This window comes from Carassius auratus, chromosome 15 (assembly GCF_003368295.1).
Source record: "Carassius auratus strain Wakin chromosome 15, ASM336829v1, whole genome shotgun sequence".
NCBI classification, from domain to species: Eukaryota; Metazoa; Chordata; class Actinopteri; order Cypriniformes; family Cyprinidae; genus Carassius; species Carassius auratus.
The window spans coordinates 6182652-6205635 of NC_039257.1; the positions used below are offsets into that span (position 1 = coordinate 6182652).

Below are 22984 nucleotides of genomic sequence, written 5' to 3' on the forward strand. Positions count from 1 at the left end.
GCCTCAAGCCCATTCGCGTCCTGGTCACCTCTATCAAAAGATAACCCTGTCTTTCTGCAAATTATCCCACTGCTTCTTCGTAAGGCATTTTAATAGAGCTGAGTCTCAATCTCTCTGGCCATTTTACATTAATCTTTTACTTCCACATGTAGATTTTTTATAGAACTTACCAAACTAAATCTGGCCCGATACATTCATTTTTGTGGATTGCACCTCAATTACCCCGTCGCTCTTAAAACAAACAAGAACTCCGACAGACCCCCCTCAGTACACAACACGAAAAGATCCCCACTGCATTACACAAGCTAACAAAACACCATTATCTGTTTAATTGCCTGAGAACTGTTAAATACCCTCTATTTACATGACAAGATGCATTTTGTTGTGAAGTGTGACACAAACGAGTCAATGCACAAAAGATGACGGCGGTCACCACCGCCCCTGCACCCCCCAAAGGCAAGAGTCCGGCTCATGAATGACAGTGCAGCAACAAGCACCCTGAGCAAACACACACACACACACACACAAACCTAATTGCTTGTTAAACAGGCTAACAGCTTTAGCATCAATCACAACATTCAAAGACAAAAGCACAGTTCACGGTACAGATGTTAAAGAAGCAATCAGCGAAAGTGTCAGTGTGACAGTTACTATATGTAAGATAAGTGTGTGTGTGTGTGTGTGTGTGTGTGTGTGTGCGCGCGTGTGTGTGTGTGTGTGTGTGTGTGTGTGTGTGTGTGTGTGTGTGTGTGTGTGGTGAAAATTTTTAAAGATGCCAAATTTTGTATACTTAAATTTTAAACATGGAAAAATATGGATACAAATTATAGATGTTGACATTTTTATATAATAGATGCATTTTATACAGTATAAATTTGTACAATTCATAGACAAAAAAAAATATATACACAAAATATGTAAAGTATAGATGCACAGATTAACAATATTTTTTATAGTGTAAAATATTGTTTTATATGTACACATTTTTATATTTTACGTTTTATATACTAAATAGTTTTGTGTCATTTATAATGTAACTGTAAAACAAATACAAAATATATTTAGTGCAAATGCACAAATATACAATATTCTGTAATAAAGCAAATATAAAAAAGAATATATCTTTAAAACATATTTCTAAACATATTTGCAATAGTTCTATAAGAAGAATTTGGTTTGGTTATTTTGACACTGTGTGATCAAAAAGTCTGAGATCGTTAGAAAAATAAAGTTTCTATTCTTTATTACTTTTCAATTTAATACAATTACATTATTATATTGCGATATTTATATCAGGATAAATCGAGTAAAAAAGAAATTACCCATTGCAATGGATTTGCAGCACATTAGTGTTATACCAAATTTAAGGCCTGATTTATGATTTAAGAATATTTCCAAAAAAAAAAAGAAATCACAAATTTGCTTAAATAATTAGTTGTTTTAACATTTTTAAATATTTCTTTCTCATTTCACATATCAGATTATTTTTTAAATCCTGAAACTGGTTTTTATTATAATTTTTTTTTACATAATTTTTTTTTTTTAAATAAAATCCCAGATTTTCAATGTAGACATCTGAACCCTAATATATGATTATTGATCTTAGATGAGAATAAAACTGTTGAGAGAGAGTTTGAGTAGAGGACGGATGACCCGAAGGCAGGGTGACTTGGAGAAAATGCCGGTATCACACTGCGAGAAAAAAAAAGCGAGAGGGAGCGATATGGCGTTCATTCTGTCTTTTCTCCCTCTCTCTCTCTCCCTTTCTGCTGCTGCCTTTGTGTGCCGTGCAGGAATGTGCTTGCTTTTCATTTCTTTCTTTGTGTCTGCCCCTCAGGCCCTAGCAGGCAGTGTCTTATGCCACAGCAGGGTCATGGCAAACACAGAGACACATTCATGGCCACATCAAGTTTATGTGAGAATCTGATCTTTCCTTGCCCTTCATTTCCATATGAATAGTTAATAAAATAGCAGTCCGGTGAGGGGAAGATCACTCCAGGAGGGGAAGTCAAGCAAAGCAACCTTGGTTTTAAAACGGCCTCATCCCTTCTGTTCCTTTAGTACCAAAACGGTCCAAAATGAACATATGTCATCATTATTGAACGTTCAACGTTTACTTCAGCCCTACCGCCGGTGAACTTTTTTACATCTTCACAAAACACTTGTGGAAATTGTATATTTAGATGAATAGCTCAACGTTAATATAATGTGGATTTGAGAAATACCCGTATGACATGACATGCAACATAACTGTTACTGCTAACGTTTCTTACATATAGATAAGATGCAACATTCTTTATTAGCTAGCAATAAAACAAAGTGGAATTTTGGGAAGACAAGCTGTTCTCAAGCCAGTCACAGTTTGGGCCTTCTGGAAGGGGAGCAGGACACATCTTGAAGGGCTGGCCAGTTGATTGACTATTCTTTGGGTTTAACACACGTGTCCAGTGACCCCGCCACACTTTCCCATGCCCTCCGATGCCCCGTCCATTCTAACAGACATCCCTAATTCCTCCCATCAGCCTCGGCCATCACACTTGACAGCAGCCGTGTGCACGACTTCCCTCTGTGATGTCATAGAGGTTTGCTGTCCAATTATTAGAGGGTGAGGAAGGGTCAGGATGGGACGACGGGTGGTGATTGGACCAAATCAACCTGCTTCGACTGTTCTTTATACAGTACACCTGCATCAGTGAGGTTTCACTAACTGTTAGAAATGTAGCTGAAATAAAACCTCAAAGCACAACATTTTTATGCGAGTCTGATTAAATAAATATTTTATAATTCTATGTGGAAAATACAATTTCCATCATATTAAGGAAATGTATTAATGCGTAATCATGTCTACACATTTATTTGATCATTTTACAAATATATAGGTCTATATATGTTAAATATATGAAAATGAAACACACAGAAAGACAGATAACAAACAAAACTATACTAATACTATTTCAAGATTATATGTTAGATCCACTATATTACTTGGCAAATCTTTGTAATTATTTGTGAAATTGACAATCAATTTCTAAGTTACAAATCTTCCAAAGAAAATCACACTACAATTTTATATTGTGCTCAGATAGATAGATAGATAGATAGATAGATAGATAGATAGATAGATAGATAGATAGATAGATAGATAGATAGATAGATAGATAGATAGATAGATAATGGATAATTTTTTCAATAAAAATCTTTGACACAAATCCTATAAATCTCCATTTCACAGGATGTCAAATCTCATAATCTCTCTCTTAATAACTAATGTTATCATCTCTTTCGTGCATCTGAATGAAGGACTCTTCTTCTGCTCAACTGCTTTGTGGTTCTGTACATCTGTTATTCATACAGCGCTCATCTCGTGATTAAGTCGTCTCTTTGTGGACATGGATGTCCTCACTCTTCAGTGTTTTTGGACTTGCAGACAGATCGTGCTGTGAATCGAGGGTATGACATCAGGGCTTTGTCATTTGGAAGATCTATTCAAGGATTACAGTGGAGAATGAGCCCCTGCCTGGAGGAGGCTTATTTCACTGAAACCCTAGCTGTTCTCACTACTCCTTTTTTTTTTTTCAAGTACTTCTGGAAGTGCGTAGCTTGGGAGAGTACTATAGTTGGCATGACGTATACCTCCGATTTCAAATCGGAGACTTTTAACCCTTGGGTGCCACTTCAAAATACAAAAGAGACTGTGTGTCTGCATAATAATATCACATAAGCTCCCTCAAAATGATAAAAATGACAAACACTGATATTATGAATAATTTTTGGGCAGCTAAGATTCAACAATTTCAAGTCTTCATTTTAGATTCAGAAAATTAATTTTAGATTCATCTAAATTTAGTTAAAATGAGTTAAATTCATTGCCATCAAATATATGTGACCATGGACATTGTCATAAGGTTTGGACATTTTTTGAAAATTGAATTTTAGGAAATCAAGATTTATACATCACCTGAAGGCTGAATAAATAAGCTTTCCATTACTGTATGGTTTGTTATGATAGGACACTATCTGACTGAGAGACAACTATTTAAAAATCTGGAACCTGAGGGTGCAAAGAAATCTAAATACTGATAAAGTAAACTTTAAAGTTAACTAAATGAAGTTCTTAATCAAAAATTAAGTTTTTAATTATTTATGTAGGAAATTTACTAAATATCTTAATGGATCAAGATCTTTAATTAATATCCTAATGATTTTTCACATAAAAGAAAAAAGCATAATTTTGAACCATTCATTGTATTGTTGGCTATTGCTACAAATATACCCTCGGCAACTTAAGACTGGTTTTGTGCTCCAGGGTCAAATATGAAGTAGACAAGATTATGTGTTACTTTCATATACATTTTATGGAATGGCGCACATTGATTTACTCCTTTTTTATTTTTTATTATGCTTCCAATAAAAAAAATGTCCAAGTTGTCAACGGTATATATATATATGTGTTGTATAAAGAGTTGTTACCTTATGAAAACACCGATGGTTCTGTAGATGTCATATATTTACAAGAATTTCTTTTTCACGGCAGTACTGCAGAAATGAAAGGTTGTTTTGGCAGGCAGGATATCAAGTATCAAATCACCTTAAACTACTTATTTAAAGAGAGAGAGAGAGAGAGAGAGAGAGAGAGAGAGAGAGAGAAGAAAAACTGTTTTGTTTATCTTCACTGCAAAACACAGACTCTACTGGTGACAAATCTGACATTACTTGCAGTTTGCTGAACCCGAGTACAAACTCTCGCTGTCTCTGTGAGCCATTCTACACACGTACTGCTTCTTTTGTCTTGTCATTTCTGCAAACATGTGTCCTGTGATTAAAAAAAAAAAAATATATTATATATATATATGGGAAATTGTATGCTTCCTTTGTATTAATTACAGGTGTTTATACAGCTCTTACATGTTCTGACAATTCCAAGTAAAATTATGTTTCACTTTGACTGGGATATCAGCCAAAAAGATGTATGAAATATAAATGAACGTGCAGGAACTGATTTTGAAGTTTAAACATTTAAGCAGCAATTAAAAAAAAAATAATATTTAAAGCGCCTTTCTATGCCATGTAGAAATTATAAAAAAAGAAAAAAAAATCCAAGCAGGCATCAGGATTTGCATATATTACAAATTAACCTACAAAGCAAATAACAGATCCATAATTTACAATTAAAATATTATATATCATCCCTGCATTTATTTTAAAATAATGTAACAGAAATCTCAGCAACAACCAAAGATATTAAGTCTGACACTGATTTCTACTGTCAGATTCATACAATACAAAACAAAAATACAAAAGCACCATAAATATTGTCTTTACAAGTTATATGCACAATATTCAGATTTCTACTGCTGCTACTAATCTCAATCACAATCCACCTCCTTGATCCACGTTTGACGTCAGTGTTGTAACAGGCCAATTACCTTTAAAACACCTGCAACATGCCAAGTTTGATGTATTTTCTCATGAGATTTGAAAGCAATTTAGAGATGATGATAGAAAGTGAATAACGATTTAAATTTTGCTCTTTTCTTCATACAAAACTATAACATGGTTTTAGAAGACGTAAATCCAGTGCATAAAATTGACATTACATTAACTCATTTTTCTTTGTAATAAAATATTGTATATAATAATAAAACACTAAACAGGTGACTAAATGTATTTTTTTTTGGTTAATGATTAATGATAAGGGTGGGGTTGAGCTAAAACAGAACAATACTTTTATAATATAATAAAAATTTGAATAGCGTAATTCAAATAAACATTCTAAAAAACATCACAGAAGAAGTCATTTTCATGGTTTACATGTGATATTAGTCGATTGTGAAGGCTTTCTTTTTGTGAAATCCTCCGATCTGAGGTGAACAAGTCACAAGAGCGACATTTCGGTTGTGGACGGCAAAAGTCACTACAGCAAAGTAGACGGCCTTCAGACAATGCTGTCTCACCTGCCAAATACAGCTCTACTCTTGCATTCAAAGTAAAAGTCCCTGAATACTAAGTTACTGAAATGCTGAAATGCTTACAAAAATGAACTATAAACTATACCAAATCACTCATTTCCCAAACATTTAGAATCATGAATTTTCTCATTAAATGGCTCCCAGAAAGCTTTTGGAATACCTACATATACATCCAGCAGCTTAACGTGTGCATGATTCAAGAAATCCCACATTCACCAGAGGAATTTGAACACGATGGATCTAATCTGTCTTAATCCTCTGTGAACTCCAATTACAGTTTTCTTGATCTACACTTGACCTGCTACTCCCTTGCATGGCACCTCAGACCAAGAATCTTAACTTGGCTAATTGGGCCATCTTGCCGACTCGATGAATGTAGGTCTTCAAACGGCATTCCCCCAGCAGGGTGGTTTAGTGAACTCACCAAAAGCCTGAATAGGAAAACAGCTTTTTTTTGATGTAGTATGTCTGTTTAATGGTTAATAACTTCAAAACGGGTTCGACCGAAGCACCGGATGTACTGAAGAATTAGTGAGAGCTCAACAAATATAAATGAATTCACCGTTTTGTTCTCATTCACATAAAACGTTCAAATGGATGACTGAGCAGACCACTCACATAAACAGCATACAGGACTCATGCTAGCGATGAACAGCACACACAGGTAAATATTGAAAGCTATTCCCAGAAAGTCCTTGAAAGTGACGGAGCATGCTGGTCCGTGTTTGCTCTCGCCATGTGGACTAGACACATGCACAGCTAAAAGCATACTTAATTTGTTTGTAAAAAAAGAAGAAAAAAAAAGGAAAAAAGAAGATATTATCAAGCATAAGAAATCTACTAAAGAAACACAATGCTGAGCTATTATTGTATAATAATAATACACAATATTCATATCTATATTTTAGAATTATAGAAATATGAAATACATCATAGGAATAGTATTATAATATATTTTATCTATAATATCTCTTTTATTAAGGTATTTTATACATATGAAACACAGATAGAATCCGAAATACACACACACACACACACAAAGAAGAAAAAAGAAAAAAGAAATGACAATAAGGAACCAGGAACTGCTGAAAATAAATTCAGCCTCTTGTTATCACTTGATTCCAAGTAAAAGACTGAAAATCCAGAGCAGGCCGTGGACTTGTCTGGAATTCAAGCACAAAGCTTGGCTTTTTGCCTCAATTCTCAGTTTCAGCTGATAAGGCGCACAGAGCTTGTTTGAAAAGTCAATACAAGTGCACAGAGAGAAGAAAAAACAAAAACACTATTATTAAGTGAAAAATTGGAGATATTTAGAAGTCCATGTCTATTCACATGTGCGCACATAATGGCACAAATGCACTTTACGCTCTCTAAATGTCAATATTGTGTAGACAAAGAAGGCAGAACACACTTACCATGCTTTTAGCCTCTGAGTATCATAAAGAAAGTAAAGCATCCTCCTTCATCACAGTCTATTCCATTTAAGGTTTTGAAATAACTGCTGTCTAGACCACGCAGAAACTTGGAGCTGAAGAAGTGAAACAACCTTCCCCCTTCCTGCGAACGATCTATAAACCCCCCTCCCCACCCGGCACCCCCTACCTCATCCATGAGTGGAATCGCTTTAAGTGCCTGTCAGGCAGAAAACCGGCTTCAGCATTGTGCAGCTGTAATGTTTCCCCGCTCCGTTCTCCAATGAGATTGGCCCATCCTTCACCACATGACCCGCACACAAAAAGGCTAGAAAGTGGAGAGCCGAAAAAGATATTGCAAATGCGGGGAGAGCATAAACCTGTCTGCAGGGTCTTGTACCTGAGGAGCATGTTTAAGTTTCTAGTGCTTTTCCGACATAGTTTATAGAGCACCAGGAGAGAGCGAGTGGGAGGGGGAGGAAACTGCGCATAATGCCTTCCCTGCAGAAACTTCCTCCCTCTCGCTCTCTCAGAGGAGCTGCTGGCCCTTGTCTGGGCGTTGGAATGTAAAGGCCATACTTCAAGAGGCCTAGTCAGACAAGCCCAAGTCAGTCACTCCTTTGTGACCTTAAGCTCAACACTAACACGTGTGCATGGATGTGCGTTTAACCAAATCAGAGCTTTATTGTCTCTTTTACACTTTTTAAGATTAGTTAAAAGCAAAAACTGGTAATACTCTGGTTGGGGAGGAACTAACTAAAAGTAGAAAGACAGGTGGGAGGTTAATAATAATAATTGAATGCCACTATTTCATTGTGCCATTGCCTAGTGGTATATACACTTAGATTTAAAGATTTTTTTAATTTTTTTACAGTTTACAGCAAATAATACAGAACAACATATATATGTTGTCATATACATAAAATATAAATAAAAAATAGAATAGGAAAGTTTTTTTATTACCCTAAACTTTTAAACATAAACTGACATTTATTAAAAAGAAATGAAAGAAGAAAGAAGAAGAAGAAGAAGAAGCAGCAGCAGGTTTTTCATTACAACACTAGTGTTTCATACACCTTTGAAATTCTGTTTCTGGACAAAATGTCAATTTTATTTCCTCCTTTTTTAACCCACCAACTTTACAAGCAATGTAGTAATAAACTTCGGCATTTTGTATAAGTAATTTTTTTTTTTTTCATGAGAAGCAATTTTTGCACTTAAGCCCATTTATTTACTTTTGCAAACTTATGGTAAACAAATAAATATGATCATCTTTTGCCAGGATTTGACTTATATCACATGGCTCCATTCCATTCACAATTATTCAAGTGTATGTTTTGGATGTCATACGAGACAAGGATCATTCTCCATGTCCGACTGTAGCAGTGAAATTAAGTTACCGTGCCTCGAGGTAGGCTGTGAACCCGGGCAGACTTTTCCATCTGGTTTCACGGCCACTCAGTGAACAGAACATCACTGTTTTACCATAAACACAAACTTCATGCTCACATGATCAGGATACGTTTCCTCTGGCCTTTGCCTTGCTAACACTGTCTTACTGCAATCACAAGACACAAATATCCCTCTGAGCCAGCCTCTCGTGAAAGCAATACTATTTCCAGCAAGGCTGCTTGAACTAACACTTTCACTTAGAGTCAAAGCTCGAGATATGCAGAACTCAAGTGGGCTTTAGAGCGCTATCAACTGCTCATGTCTGCTCCAGACCACACACTCGCTCTTGCGCTGCTTAGAACCTAAATTAGAATCAACCTTGTCTTCGCTGTGCCCTTTTCGAGAATTATTCTTGAGACTAATCAGACCCTGGGGATCCAAGCCACAGTGCCGAGGGCCTAGAATAGGGTCTATTAGGCGTCCATTTGGACTCAAGCCAAACCCAGCACACATGACAAGTGGAGTAAATAATTGGTCCACCCATGAGGCACTCAAGGAAAAAGTGCTTTTCAGTATGACACAGAACCTCCTAACCTCATGTCTGACAATTTTTAAAGATTTTTTTTTTTTCAATATTATAAATGAAGTCAAAGAGGTAGTAAACAGTAAATAAACACCTTACCAGCAGCTGGATTTGTTCAGCTGTGCACCAAGTGACCCTTTGTTAAACTCCACCCCCTTGGTTATTGTTGCTCGCTCAGACAAGCTTTACAGAAGGTCCTGTAGAAAAGAATCAGATCTTTTATCTCCTCCCTTTCTTTAAAGCAAACACTAGATTACCTTGTAACTGAAGGATTAAAAAAAAAAAAAATTATGTTCATTCCTTTTGGTACGAAGAGTCATAAAGCAATTACAATAACATTAGTGTAAATGTAGAGAACGGTTCTTGCCTTGCCTTTTGGGATTATTTCTGTAAACGCTCTTTTAAAATTCTACCCAAACACACCAGATTTCCAGTCTAAGATATGAAAGAGTAGAAACTTCACACAATCCATTGGGAATTGTAATTTTCTTAGCCTGTGTATCCTCAGTCTTGAGATGTTTGTATAAGGAAGTGCTGAAATATAAACCTTTGAGTGCTCTACCCTCAAACTGACACAGTAACACTTGCATGTAACTCTAGAGGATGATGAATTTGGTCCCCACCCACCAGGTGCTCATGGAAAGTCAATATCATGAAATAAATCATTTTTTTGTACAGTAATATTAATACCACATTGACTCATAAGATCGGTCCTACTGTACACCAATTTGCAATCAGTTGGCCTTGGCTTTTTGTCCGTTTTTCTGATGGTCTTTCCATTTGCATACGCTCTGTGGCAGTAGGATAAGATTTCATCAGGTGTAGTTCACATCATAACATCTGGTCAACAAGCTCACTGGCATAGGTAAAATCTATGCAAAATTCAGATGACGAATTGTCCATTCTTCAATCTTTTAGTTGTCCTAAATTCAAATTAAAACTAAGGAAAATTATTCACTTAGTCTTTGAAATCTGAAAGTTACAAATACTTCTCAACAACCTTTATTTCTAATACATTTCTAATGTAAGTCATGTGCAAGTCTGTGTCAAAAAAAAAACTACTCTAATAGTCAATAGAATAAATGCATAGAAATTTGTTGTGAGCACTAACATTTGATAAGCATTACTGCCTATTGAGAGTTTATAATAAAACTGTTGTGTTCTTCAAATGGTCTCATTATACTAGCATACAAAGACTATAAAACTAAACAAAGGTAGTTAGGGCACAACACACTTATGAGCATCTCAACAATCACATCTCATTGGCTAGCAGGGCTACCATATTGTGAAGGCGGTGAATTTGATTGGATGTTTTTGTGACGTAAACAGCCTGTCTGTGCGAGAGAATGAATTGTGGTTTAATTGGAAGGTGCAGTTTTGCGATAAAGCTCTCTCACCTCGTGAATGACCCCTGGGATAATGAGCAGTATGACAAAGGTCAGGTCTTTCTTGACACTCCTTTAATAAAAAAAATTAGGTTTATCATTTCCAGGTTGTCATCCACTTCTTCATATTTACTAATAGAGGGAAAAATGAATGACTACATCAGTAAAATAGTATCTAGAGCCTGTGTGAATCAGATATTAAATTAGCTTCATGGAACGTCTAGACAGTGGAACATTAAAAGTTTATTTGGTGTTTTAAGCACTGTTATGGTTGTGGTTGCAAAAAGTCATGTTTAACCAAGACATTTTGTCTGCAGGGTCCTTGACCATCCAAAAAAAATTCACAAAAGGAACAGGAAAACCCCTGTTTTTCCACTCTCCAGCTTGTCTTACAAACTTGGGATTTCCCTTATTAACCGACGCTTGCATTGATATGAAATGGAATATGCAGAGCTTCTACTATCAAGCCAGTGACCTAACTGCAAGCAATCAAATGGGAATAATGAAATCCTTCAAACCAATTGGAGTTTCTCCTCCATTTGTCCTTCATCTTTTTTTTTTTTTTTTTTGCTTGAGAGATCAAAGGCGAGGGTTTTAGCATTCTTCTGAATAAGCTTTTAGCTTAACAACACAGGGCGATTTAGATCTCTCGAAGGCCAAGACAAAAGCTTCCATGGATCTGTTAGCTGATATTCTAGTGCCTATTGTTGCCCTTGAACCTGATAAATTTGACAGGGCCCAAAAGAATGGACATTGTGCTTCCACAAAGCTCTCCCTCAATAACCGCGGGGCTAATCTCCTCGCCTGATACCGTATTAATAACCTTTTAATTAAAACAGAAAGCGACATTGAACAAGGACTAAGCTGCTCCATGCTAGGAAGTATAATGAGAATCAATATGTATACTCACAGACTATACGAAAAGACGTTTGAGGAAAAAAAGAGAGGCCTATGTGAAGTGAACAATGACACAAAAGGCAGACAGCGAGGAACAAAAATATTGGCTTATCATAAGAATTCAAATAGATCAAAGCTAAATCAATACATCAAAGTGTTTATTAGTGTGAAACCTCTGAAATGAAAGACTAGTCAAGGCAGAAGGTGGGTTTATAACATCGTCATCACAAACCTGAGGAAGCCTTTTCCTTTCACCAATCAAAATAATTGAACAGTTTTTAAGTTCTTAATCAGCTAGACAAAATGTAATATATATATATATATATATATATATATATATATATATATATATATATATATATATAATGACTATAATTTAAGTAGGGGGAAAAGTTGCCTTTACAAAAAAATGCAAACAAAATTCAAAAACAATAAAATAAAGTGAATTCATGATAGATTCCTTTCTACATTTGTGCCATAGTTGGGTAGAATTTGACATTTTTCCATTATTAGAATTAAAACTACATTAGTTTACTTGAACTATAATGGAAACCTCATCTAAAGCAATTATCAATCTTAAATTAAATTTCACTATATATATATATATGTAGCAAGTGCATTGCACTTTGTTATAGTAACTTTAGGTTAATTTATTGTGGACATTATTGGCATCAGACTCCAAAGTTAAAAGGGTTGCAAATACTGTTTCATGTTGACTTCAAGACTGAGATTTAATTTGCCACACAATAGAACTTAAAACAAAAAGAAAAAACAGGTGAATGAAAAAGGAAACCACATGATTTATAGCCAGGGAAGGTGAAATGCTCTGATAAAGATGTGGTTGCTTTAGATTGTGTCTGCGAAACCTGCTTAGGAAAGCTGCTTGTCAGTCCTCAGCTGTGCCTGGCACACAGGGGTCACGACCTGGTCATGAATCGCTTCAATCAGCTCCTGGCTGGGACAGGAGGGGAGGGGAGCCGCGAGCGCTTTTGATCTCGGTTGGCTAGTCAAGCAGCATGGGTAAGATATCCCTCAGCGTCTCCTGTAGGTCGGGCTCTGTGGGAGCGGGGCTGAGGGCAGGTCAAGAGCACGGTTCTATTTTTCCTCTTCACTCCCATTCTGACCCGGTTGAGCTCCCGTAGCTTCCAGTATTGCCTCAGACATTTTGGGTTAGAAGAATGGTCTATTATGAGGTGGAAGGTTTGGAAGGCGTCCAATTATAGATCTAGACCAGGGGTGTCAAACTCCGCTCCTGGAGGGCCATTGTCCTGCAGAGCTCTAATATACCTTCCTGGAAGTTTCTAGGACTTCTAAATGCCTTCATCAGCTGTTTAAATAGGTTTGAAGCTAAAGTTTGCAGAACAGTGGCCCTAACTTGGTCAATGTAGTGCATAGGAAAGACCTCATGGAACTGCAGGATGAGGACAATTTTCTTATTTGCTACTGTTAATGAAAGCTGTCTGTGTACGGAGGTGGGGACATTCTCATTCTAATAAGATCTCTAATAAAAAGTCAAAAAAAAAAAAAATATGTCAATGCCAATGAGTCAGCAATATTTCAGTCTATTTTCCAAGAATAGAAAAACTGTGAAAAAGTAAGATTTCTTAACCTCTATCCTTTATAAGAATTAACTGCACTTAGATTGTATTTTATAAATATATTTACTGTGTGTATATATATATATATATATATATATATATATATATATATATATATATAAAACCTTTATACTTTATAAGAATTAATATTAGTGCTGTGAAAAAAATTACCACTATTAATCGCATCCAAAATTAAAAGTTTACATAATGTGTTTACACTGTATATTTTGTTTGTGTATGTATATATATAAATACATACACATAAATTATGTTTTTTTAAAATATTTACATATACACACACACATGCACGCACACACATATATATAGTGTGTGAGTGTGTGTACTGTGTATATAACTACACACATATGCATGTGTATATCTAATAATACTATGTTTATATATTAAATATATATATAACCTTTTATGTGTGTGTATATAATCCATACACACACACACACACACACACAAACATATATATATATATATATATACACACATCAAGTTCAAAAGATTTTCTTGAGAACCAAATCATTAGAATGATTTCTGAAAGATCATGTAACACTGAAGACTGAAGTAATAGCGGCTGAATAGCTGCTTTGCCATCAGACCATAAAAACATACAAACAAAAAACTTGTAAGATATATTAAAATAGACATGCATTTAAATTGCAATGTGTTGTAATGTACAATATATGTAACATCAATATGTTTTTGAACAGTTGTGAATTTAAGGCTAGTATGACTAGGACCAGCATCCACAAAAAATAATAATTTTTAAATCACAGGGTCCTTCATCTGTAAAGGACGTTGTTCATTGATGTAAGATTCACTTTTGAAAACACAATTGGCACAGATCCTATTTCTCTATCCTCTGGTACAATACGCCAGCTTATGTCATTGATACATGATACATGAACAAGCTCAGAAGATGAGCTTCATACTGGAATCAGTGTGTGGTCTTATTCACTGAAGCTTACTCTTCCATTCACAGTGTCTCTTGACAGTAGAGGCTTTTTAGCTCTGGATATTGTCAAGCATTAAGTGGCTGAGAGTAATGGGATACATTCTGGGCATGCGGTAGAAGACCAGCACTTTAGCAGAGGTGAAACCAGGACAATGAGAGCCGTTCCTCAGTACTGTGTTTACATTTACACCACACCTGCTTCCTCCGCACAGCTCAGAATATCACAGCACTCCCTCCCAGAGCCAGAGGAGTCCAATAGTTCGACAGGAGAGTCCAAAATAAGCATTTTCTAGAGATAAATGTCTAAGAATCCAAGTGAAATAAACTCTTGCACACTCAATTTGTAATGTGCAATTCTTAATACAACACGGCCCGGTTTATAATGCATGGATCAGACTTCTCCAAAAGAATAATTTGCATCATTATGACCATTTTTCTTTATTCTTTTATTAGCAAATTAAGTCTCGGAGTAAATTACTATAAATGAGATTCAGAAAATGCTCATTGATTTCTTGGAATGAATTGTTGTGCAGGTAATTTGCCTGTTCATTTTACTGAATTATGACTGCGTTATGTCGTTATCATTGTCTAATCATATTGGTTCTGCAATGCAAGCTGCAAAACCATAAAAATACAATGACATAGCAAGAAGAGTTACATTGAGAACACGCTGGGGATTTTGGCGCCACCTACAGTCCAATGATATTCTTAAATCAGGACCTTTTCCTAGTTAAACCAACGGGCAAACTTACAGGCTATATAAACCAGTAGACAAGTACACTGAGATTACACATAATTCAATTTCATCTTACTCATGCATTTAAAGCTGGCTTTGTAATACAAGGTATTACAGGAAAAAAGTATGATGAAATTCCTATTACTGGCAAAGCTTTCTCAAGAGACTTCAGGGAAAGTGACTGATCTGTCTACATCCTGCCATGGAAAATATCACATGATTTTTAGGATTAAGGGAAATCAAAAAGTGAAGTAAATTCTATATCTTCTAATAATATGCATAAATGTCATGTTGCTTATAAATGTAGCGTATTTCTTCAACTACTGGGCATTTCTGATACAAAAAATAAACTTGCTTTAAATTTATATGATTTTTTTTTAAATCTGTCCAACAATGTTGTATTTTTTGTTTCTAAAATGTAATTTCCACTGCATTTCAAATGAAGTATTTTAAATAAACCCATGGTGGACATTACATTTTAAACATATATACAGTACATATATATATATAGAGGATTAAATGTTCACACTTTTTGTGCAAAATTACAGCTTGAAATTATGCACAATAAAAATATTCTTTTACAGAAATGTTATACTACATATCATGTTTCATACAGTATGTCATCGCAAGAATGTACATCACTGACACTGTTTTCTTCTTGGTAAACATGCATCAAGGAAATGACACCAGAGCAGTGATTGTTTTTATATATCCAGCTGCAAGGCCATAAATAGAATAAAAGTTAAAATGGTGAACAACAACCTGAAACAAGAAGTCATCTAGAAAAATGCAAAAATCATTTGTGCTGCTGAGGGATGAATTCATCAGAGTAATGAGAGATTGTGTATCAATATCAATATCAGCACCGCCTTATTTCATACATAATAGAAAAGAAGTACCAATACTTCGAGTTGGTTAACTATCTTATAAGGGACAAATAAATAGAGACCAGTGACATTTGCCTTTAAAACATTTAACAACTAGAACACAAAAAACAAGAAGAAGAAGAAAAGAGAACTATGCTGGAATGAAATCAAAACCTAAATCCACTGAAAAAGATCTTGGGTCTATTTTTATCTTGAATAAAAGTGTATAACTTTGCATATTTAATAATCCCTACCGTTGTTTAATGTTGAGGCTGCTGGCTTTTTAGAAGTACTTTTATAATTAAAAAAAAAAAAACTTAAGATATGATAACTTGAGGACTAAAGAAATCCTATACTCTGACTTCCCATCACTTCAACTCAAGTGATCCAGACATCATATGATCCACCAGACACTCCACATTTACCTTAGTGTCCGGTCTTCGAGCACTGTTTGACTGAGGAGCCCAGTTTATCAGCAAGAAGGAACGGGCTAAGGTGGCAATACTGGAAAAATAAAAGCTAAAGTGAAGAAAAACCTTATATATAAGAAAAAAAAAATAAGATATGAACATGGCACATCGCATTTACCTGTGGAGTACTGCTCTGCTTTGGATCTGGAGTGTCTAAGATTGAAATATTGAAGTCAGTAGAAAAACGGGTTTTCTGGAGGATAGCAGCCATCTCTGCACCCACCTCCACTGGGACACTGGTCTGGAATAGAATTAACAGAATAAGTCATATTAACTCATTTAAAATCCATAAATAAATTAAAAATGAGTTTACCTTAAAGGAATGAGAGGCATCAAACTCAAAACATTCAGCACAGTCAGGCACGGTGCCTTTGTAGGTCACGAGTGCTTTGGTCTTGATGGAGCTTTGAGGTAGTTTAAAGATCCGGTAAGTTCCAGATGCATATTTCACATCACCTATAGTGGCATATTATAGGTCAAAGCACCACTAATTAATCTTTAACACATATGCTTGCATCTGCTTAGTCACAGAAAAGCACAAAAGCACATCAAAACAAATGCGGTTCAGCAATATTGCTGTTACCATACACAAACCAGATGGTAATAGTTACCAGTCTTTCTTTGAAGTTCTGGGTTGTGAACCACAATGTGACTGCCTGCAACCAGGTGTGGAGTGCTGAAGCCTATGTCCTTCATCAGAGTGATGAGATCCTGCCAGTAGAGGGCGCCGGCCATTCCCTCACCTGATAACAACAAGCACTCGCCTAAATCTACCAGCCTTAATTCAATTTTGCATTGTCGTCACCTACGTTATTGAAGGGTGCATTTCTGTTTGGAAACCATTGCTTTCTTTGTGTGAACCAGGGTTATTATAATGAACTAAAAACATTAAGACCATCTGAAATTAAATTAATGTTAACTGAAATAAAATAACAATAATTAAAAAAAAAAAAATCTTATTTTATTACAGCTATCTGAGAAAAAAAAAGTTTCACTTTCTCTGACATACTAAAATAACTCGATTCTAAAAAAAATATTTAACAAATTACTCAAATAAAATAAAATAATAAATGGAAAATAGAAAATAAAAATTCATTATTAATATTAATAAAATGTACCATGATTGGAATAAAAGTTAATCAAATATATAATAGTATTTATTTCAATTCTACAAAGACAGGTGTGAGTATATGTACATGTACATGTATAGTGTAGCATGGTCTAAATTTCTAACATGCATTAAATGAAAAAGAATTTACCCCACAGAACTGGATCTTCTTTGAAAGAGTCTGGAACTACTTTGCTTGCATACATGTCACTATAGTACAACTCTCCACCCTCCTATGAGACCATTCACATATGTGAAACAGTGTTTGCAAAGTGCACAATTTTGTAAAACTTTTTCTTGAATAAATACAATAGTGAGGGGATATTAGCAGTGGGTACAGTATGTGATGGAGAGGTCTCACCTTCAGAACTTTGTAAGCTTCACTTATCACAGTCCTCTTATCTGGGCACAGACATATCACACAATTTGACCTAGAGAAAATAATTGGCCATTTTGTAAAAAAAGAAAGAAAAAAAAGGCCAGGTTATGTCATAAATGATCTAAGGATGTGCATACACAACTACATCCAAAGAGTTGTTCTGTATCCCTGCATCACTGAGCTTCTCCATGTATCCTTTTACAAACACCGTGTTTGGTTTTGAGTATCCAAACTTCTCCTGATGGTACTGGACATATTTTTGCGAGGCAACTATCTAATTTTGAAGCAAACACAAAGGTTAATAGTTGCACTTCCTTAACAATAATGCATACGATTTAAATAAGATCATTTAACATTTTTCAGATCATTTGTTCTTTAACTTTCACAAAATAGGTTAAATACCTACCATCTCATCAGTCATATCCAGCCCAGTGACTTGACCTCTCTCCCCCACCAGCTTGCTGAGGACGTAGCAGTCTCTGCCTGATCCACTGCCCAAATCAAGAACTGCACATCCTTCCAGCTTCTCTGGAATCACCAGCCCACAGCCAAAATACCTGCAGATTACATCATTTCATTCACTACTTACACAAATCAGACAAACATGAAGTTGAAACATAATCTTAATAACGCTGTACCTCTTGCAAACATCTGGGTGGACTTGTTTCAGGGCCTCACATGCACTTTTGAGCAGAGGTCTGGAGGGCATGGAACACGCAGCGTTGGTCTGTAAGTCATCTGAAGTCTCCAGCCGAGAGCCATAATAATTCTGTAAGTATTAAAAAATGAGCTTGGCAAAGAAATGTTGTTTTGGCCTAAAAGAAATGCTAAAGATCATTTATACTGAATGTGACTGAGGTAGAACACTGCAATAAGGGACATTACATGCTTGCCGTGTCCACTAAGAGATTACGTTTTTGCTAGTTAACACATTTAAATACATGAAAATGTTTATGAATAATGAATAATATTATAAACATGCAAATATATATTCCTCTAATCCGAGGGGGGAAACTACAGAAACCAAAATTACTCAGTTCATCAAGAATGAAACAGCAATTACCTAAATAAACTAAAAAGGCTATGTTAATCCATATCAAGTGATCCAATGGAGGCTGTTTGACCTCTTTTCATTTTCATAAATAATCAAATATCACATGCATCTATAGAATTTAATGATGAATATTATTGACATCTTGATAAAGAGGTATCCAACATTTCTGGTCATGTGACTGCCAGGTAAAAGTGTTAACATGAAATCAAAACAATAGGACTTTGAGTTATAGTGCACAACTCTGCATGAAATACATCAACAACTCTTATTAGACCCCTCAAACGCAAAATGTCATTATGATCAGAGCTGTAAACGATGGGATAAAATTGAATGTATCGTCGTTGAACGTAAACATGGTGACAATGCGCGTTGTGACCGCTTACCTTCACGTTTTCATGAACCGCCGAAGACATGCTAAGAGTTTGTAACTTACGCCGAACAGCCAGAGTACGTAGAAATGTAGTAGCGTAGTTCATAAATGCGAACCGAATGGAATATAGCAGTAGTTTCGTGAAAGCCGTCGAGTTTGTGCTGTTGGGGATATATATGGCCTACAATCTAACGTACTGCAGAGACTAATACTTTTATATGTATCCAAGTTCAGGGGTAAAGTCCTTACTACAAACTGTTCCTGCAGAAATAAACGATGAACGTGAACTAACCACTGGAGGGAGCTACGCATCCATATTTTCATGGCACACCTTTCTGCAGCGACCATAACATGTCTTATGCCTCTTCCATAATAACTAGTTAATTTTAATCACTGATGGGTAGAAGAGTGTGCAACATTCTGTGTCTGTTCCTGATTTCTTAAACTATCTTCCAGACCAATTGTCAAAAGACTGGGAATTGGATACGCCAATGATGCTTATATAATGTTCAGGAAAACATATGTAATTCTTAAGTGTGTTATCTAGAGTAAAATATGGAGGGTGTAGTAGTTGCTGGTCTTGGCAGAGTTAAAATACAGTGTGAAGAAGAGGCCTGACATGCTGTGATGAATACAGACATTGTTGCTTGTGTGCATGGAACTGGAAAACTCTTCCCACAGTGTCCTGCTTGACATTAAGCAGAATCAGTCAGCTGTGACCTTACTCTGCCCTCAGAATCCTGAGTCTTTTACCAAACAACAGCCTGTACTTTGATTAAAGGGTGGTCCAAGTATGTCTGGTTTCACCCTGTTGCAAGCAAATATCTGTGGGACGAGTCTTAAAGGCCTTTGTTGACAAAGATGAGACATTTCCTGTCAGAGAGATGAGTCTCCAGCTCATTTCAGTGTTTGCTAGGTTGGGTTTTCATGGTATTTTGACCTTTAAAAAGCAATAAAATAAATGGTACATTCTATAACTGATGCATATGGAATACCTACTGTGAACAAAGGATATCCTTTATGTAATTTTAAAATTACATTTCTAAAAAATGTATGTAATATTTGAGTATATTAATAATAAATATATATTTTTTCTTACTATTTTGTTAATAAATGATTAATAATTAATACTATATATGTTTTCTCTTACCTATTTCAATGCTCTCTATTTACGCTAGCATTCATACACCACATGCACGGCATCCGATTTGATTACTAAGTTAACCTGAATGTTTATCAAAGCTCTGTTTTTTAATCTGTGACCCTTTGTAGTCTATTCTAAGTCCATTGCCACTGTACCGCAGACTGAGACATCAAAGCCAGTGTTCTCTGTGCAGCATTTCCACCCCTCTCTGTGTTCTCTGAAAAACGAAGAGTTGTCAAGCTCCAAAACTTGACCTCGCTCTTGGTCCCAGACTTATTTGTTTAATTTCGGTTCCTTTTCTGACTTTTTTGTAGTCAAGGCAAGCAAGAGGTTATTGTCAGTTCAAGCCTGACAAGCATCTAAACTGGGAAGGGTTTGCTGCCAGACTAAAGGTTATGAGAAGTTGAAGGAAAGGGTAATCTTTGGAAGATCAAATAAAGTGGAAGTCAGAGGAGGGGAATGTGTAGTGTCACACAGTCGGCCGCCTCCTCAGCAAACAAAACCCCACTGTTCCCCTTTCTGTCCTACAAACATGCACATGTACAATCACCGAGGTCTTTTTTTAACCTCTGCTGACCTTTTGAACCCCTTAGACCGTCTAGTTATAGCAAGCTATTGCAACACATTCAAGGTTAGTTATTTCCCTTTCACCACAAGAACAATGTATACCAGGATAGCATCAGATCCTGCTGTGTTGACTCACTGTGGAGGCTCAGAAGGATTATACAATGTGGTGTCTGTAAAAATAAACAGAAAAACCTTTAGACCTTCAGATCAGACAGAGACATCAATATAGAAGGGAGGCAGTGTCTCCTAAAAATATTGGATGAGAAAAAAAACACTTGTAGACAAAACTAAATAAATGAATGCCAATATTTCAAAATATAACATTACATAATATTTGAGGAATAAATCATTTTGAGGTACATTTTGTGATCAATTTGAGAAACCACTCGTTTTTCTAAAGAAACAGTGTACAACAGTAACACCAGCCCATTGACTTTTAACAGACCCACTAAAAAGTTAGGGAAAGTCACATGAGAGGAGGTAATGCCTCTATTGCGATATTATTGGTTCAAGCAATAAATCTCATCTCTCATGCAAATTCCGTTCACGAATCAGTTTGAATGAACAATTTAAAGGCATTAATGGGAAAGACTAATTAAAAACAAAAAATTAAGTAAACAACTCACACACTTTGATATAACCACTTTGTACTTCAAAATAAGATTTAAAATGGCCTGAAAAAATGATCTATGGGAGTTTTTAGAGAGTAATCAGCAATCTCGTGTGACCAATATTTAACGAGCTTTGATAACGACATGATCCGACGAATTCAAAAATAGCTAAAGTAAATATTAAAATGAATATCTGAACATAAGTTCACAAACAAAATATATTAAATTGTTACTTCCTTGAATTATTATATTGGAGTAAATGTAAATTACTTAAATAAAACCAACTTGATGAGATTAATCCTTGGCTTTAATAAATAGAATATTGATTACATTGTAACACTTTTTCCTGATACTGTAAGTAATGTTTGTTTAACCAAGAAAATTAGTCTGGGTGGGACGTACATTTTTTTGCCTCCTCATTTCAGAACTTCACTGCACACCACTGTAAGATTTATCCCTGCACTCCTCCTAGTAGAAATCTGGCATATCTAATGTAAGATATAGTTAAAAATATATTCATGTCCTTTTCAGAGGCATAACTGGGTCACATGAAATCTCTTTTATGGCTTTTCTGTTTGATCAAACATGGAATATGCAAGATCTCCGTCTCTTACACGGGCGCTTTTCCTTGTAATGAATTACAAAATAAGCCACATAATAAAAGACAGTCAGCAAGGACATGATATATATTTCATTGCTAAATTCGTAGTAAAGATGGAACCACCTCTGATGCCTACATGAATTCTGTGAAGTCCTTTGCTTAAGGTTACAAGGCCTGTTCAAATGAAGACATCAGTGATAGGAGCGTATGCATGGGTTGTAAGGGAGCCAAGAAGCCATATTTCATTTGAGAAGTTCAGAGATCCATTTATCACAGGTATGATTTAGAATTTCCCACCTAAGCACGAGGGGCATTAACTATCATCAGCCAAGCACAGCATACTTTTTATGTATTGTTCCACATCAGCGGATTCATGCCAACTGTGCAACTTTCTTTGATCCATCAAAAATGCACGCAAGCTCTTGTCCAATTACGAGGGAGAGGATCTGTAAAAGAAACTCAGCAGGAATGTGAAGAGTGTCCTCCACTTAATCAGTGGCGCCGCTGTTTTACCAACCATCCAGACAGCACTTTCCAGTTGTTCAGAGGTTTATCATCCCTTCCTTTACAAGCAAAAGGATGCCATTTATTATGGTTTTTAACATTCAGAGCACTTTATACGATGATTTGATCTGTTAGCGAACTCTGAAACTCCAAAAGCATTTTTGATTCACACTCATGTATAACTCAAACCTGCTTTAGCTTTAAGTTAATCCCATCTACTCTCAGTACAGCCACCCCCAACCCCTTCACTTTAACACAGACACATAAAAGGAGGTGTAGGCTTATATTATATGACCTAGTTTTGGAGGAAAACATAAAAGAAAGCTCATATTCAAAAACAGGCTTGCGTACTTCTCCCAGTTTTGATGATTAAA

The 22984-nt window shown here is 35.7% G+C and overlaps 1 protein-coding gene across 3 annotated transcripts in view; it reads right to left on the minus strand.

The window, feature by feature from the left end:
* The window catches only part of LOC113114856 (arsenite methyltransferase-like), a 40569-nt gene extending 21104 nt beyond the window's left edge, over window positions 1-19465 (minus strand). Inside the window, exons 1-11 of one of the 3 annotated variants that reach the window (XR_003293794.1) lie at window positions 19197-19465; window positions 18398-18528; window positions 18166-18316; window positions 17897-18033; window positions 17742-17811; window positions 17532-17613; window positions 16884-17015; window positions 16586-16728; window positions 16391-16513; window positions 16228-16306; window positions 9456-9553 (exon numbers count right to left, since the gene is read on the minus strand). Coding sequence is in view for 2 of the 3 variants with exons in the window: in XM_026281930.1 (XP_026137715.1) it covers window positions 16229-16306; window positions 16391-16513; window positions 16586-16728; window positions 16884-17015; window positions 17532-17613; window positions 17742-17811; window positions 17897-18033; window positions 18166-18316; window positions 18398-18528; window positions 19197-19289 (1140 nt within the window). In the remaining variant the exon portion in view is untranslated. Of the gene's footprint in view, window positions 1-9455; window positions 9554-13907; window positions 15653-16227; window positions 16307-16390; window positions 16514-16585; window positions 16729-16883; window positions 17016-17531; window positions 17614-17741; window positions 17812-17896; window positions 18034-18165; window positions 18317-18397; window positions 18529-19196 lie in introns of those variants that run through there. The other 2 variants (XM_026281929.1, XM_026281930.1) reach the window with 2 other exon arrangements.
* Window positions 19466-22984: the final 3519 nt, after the last annotated feature.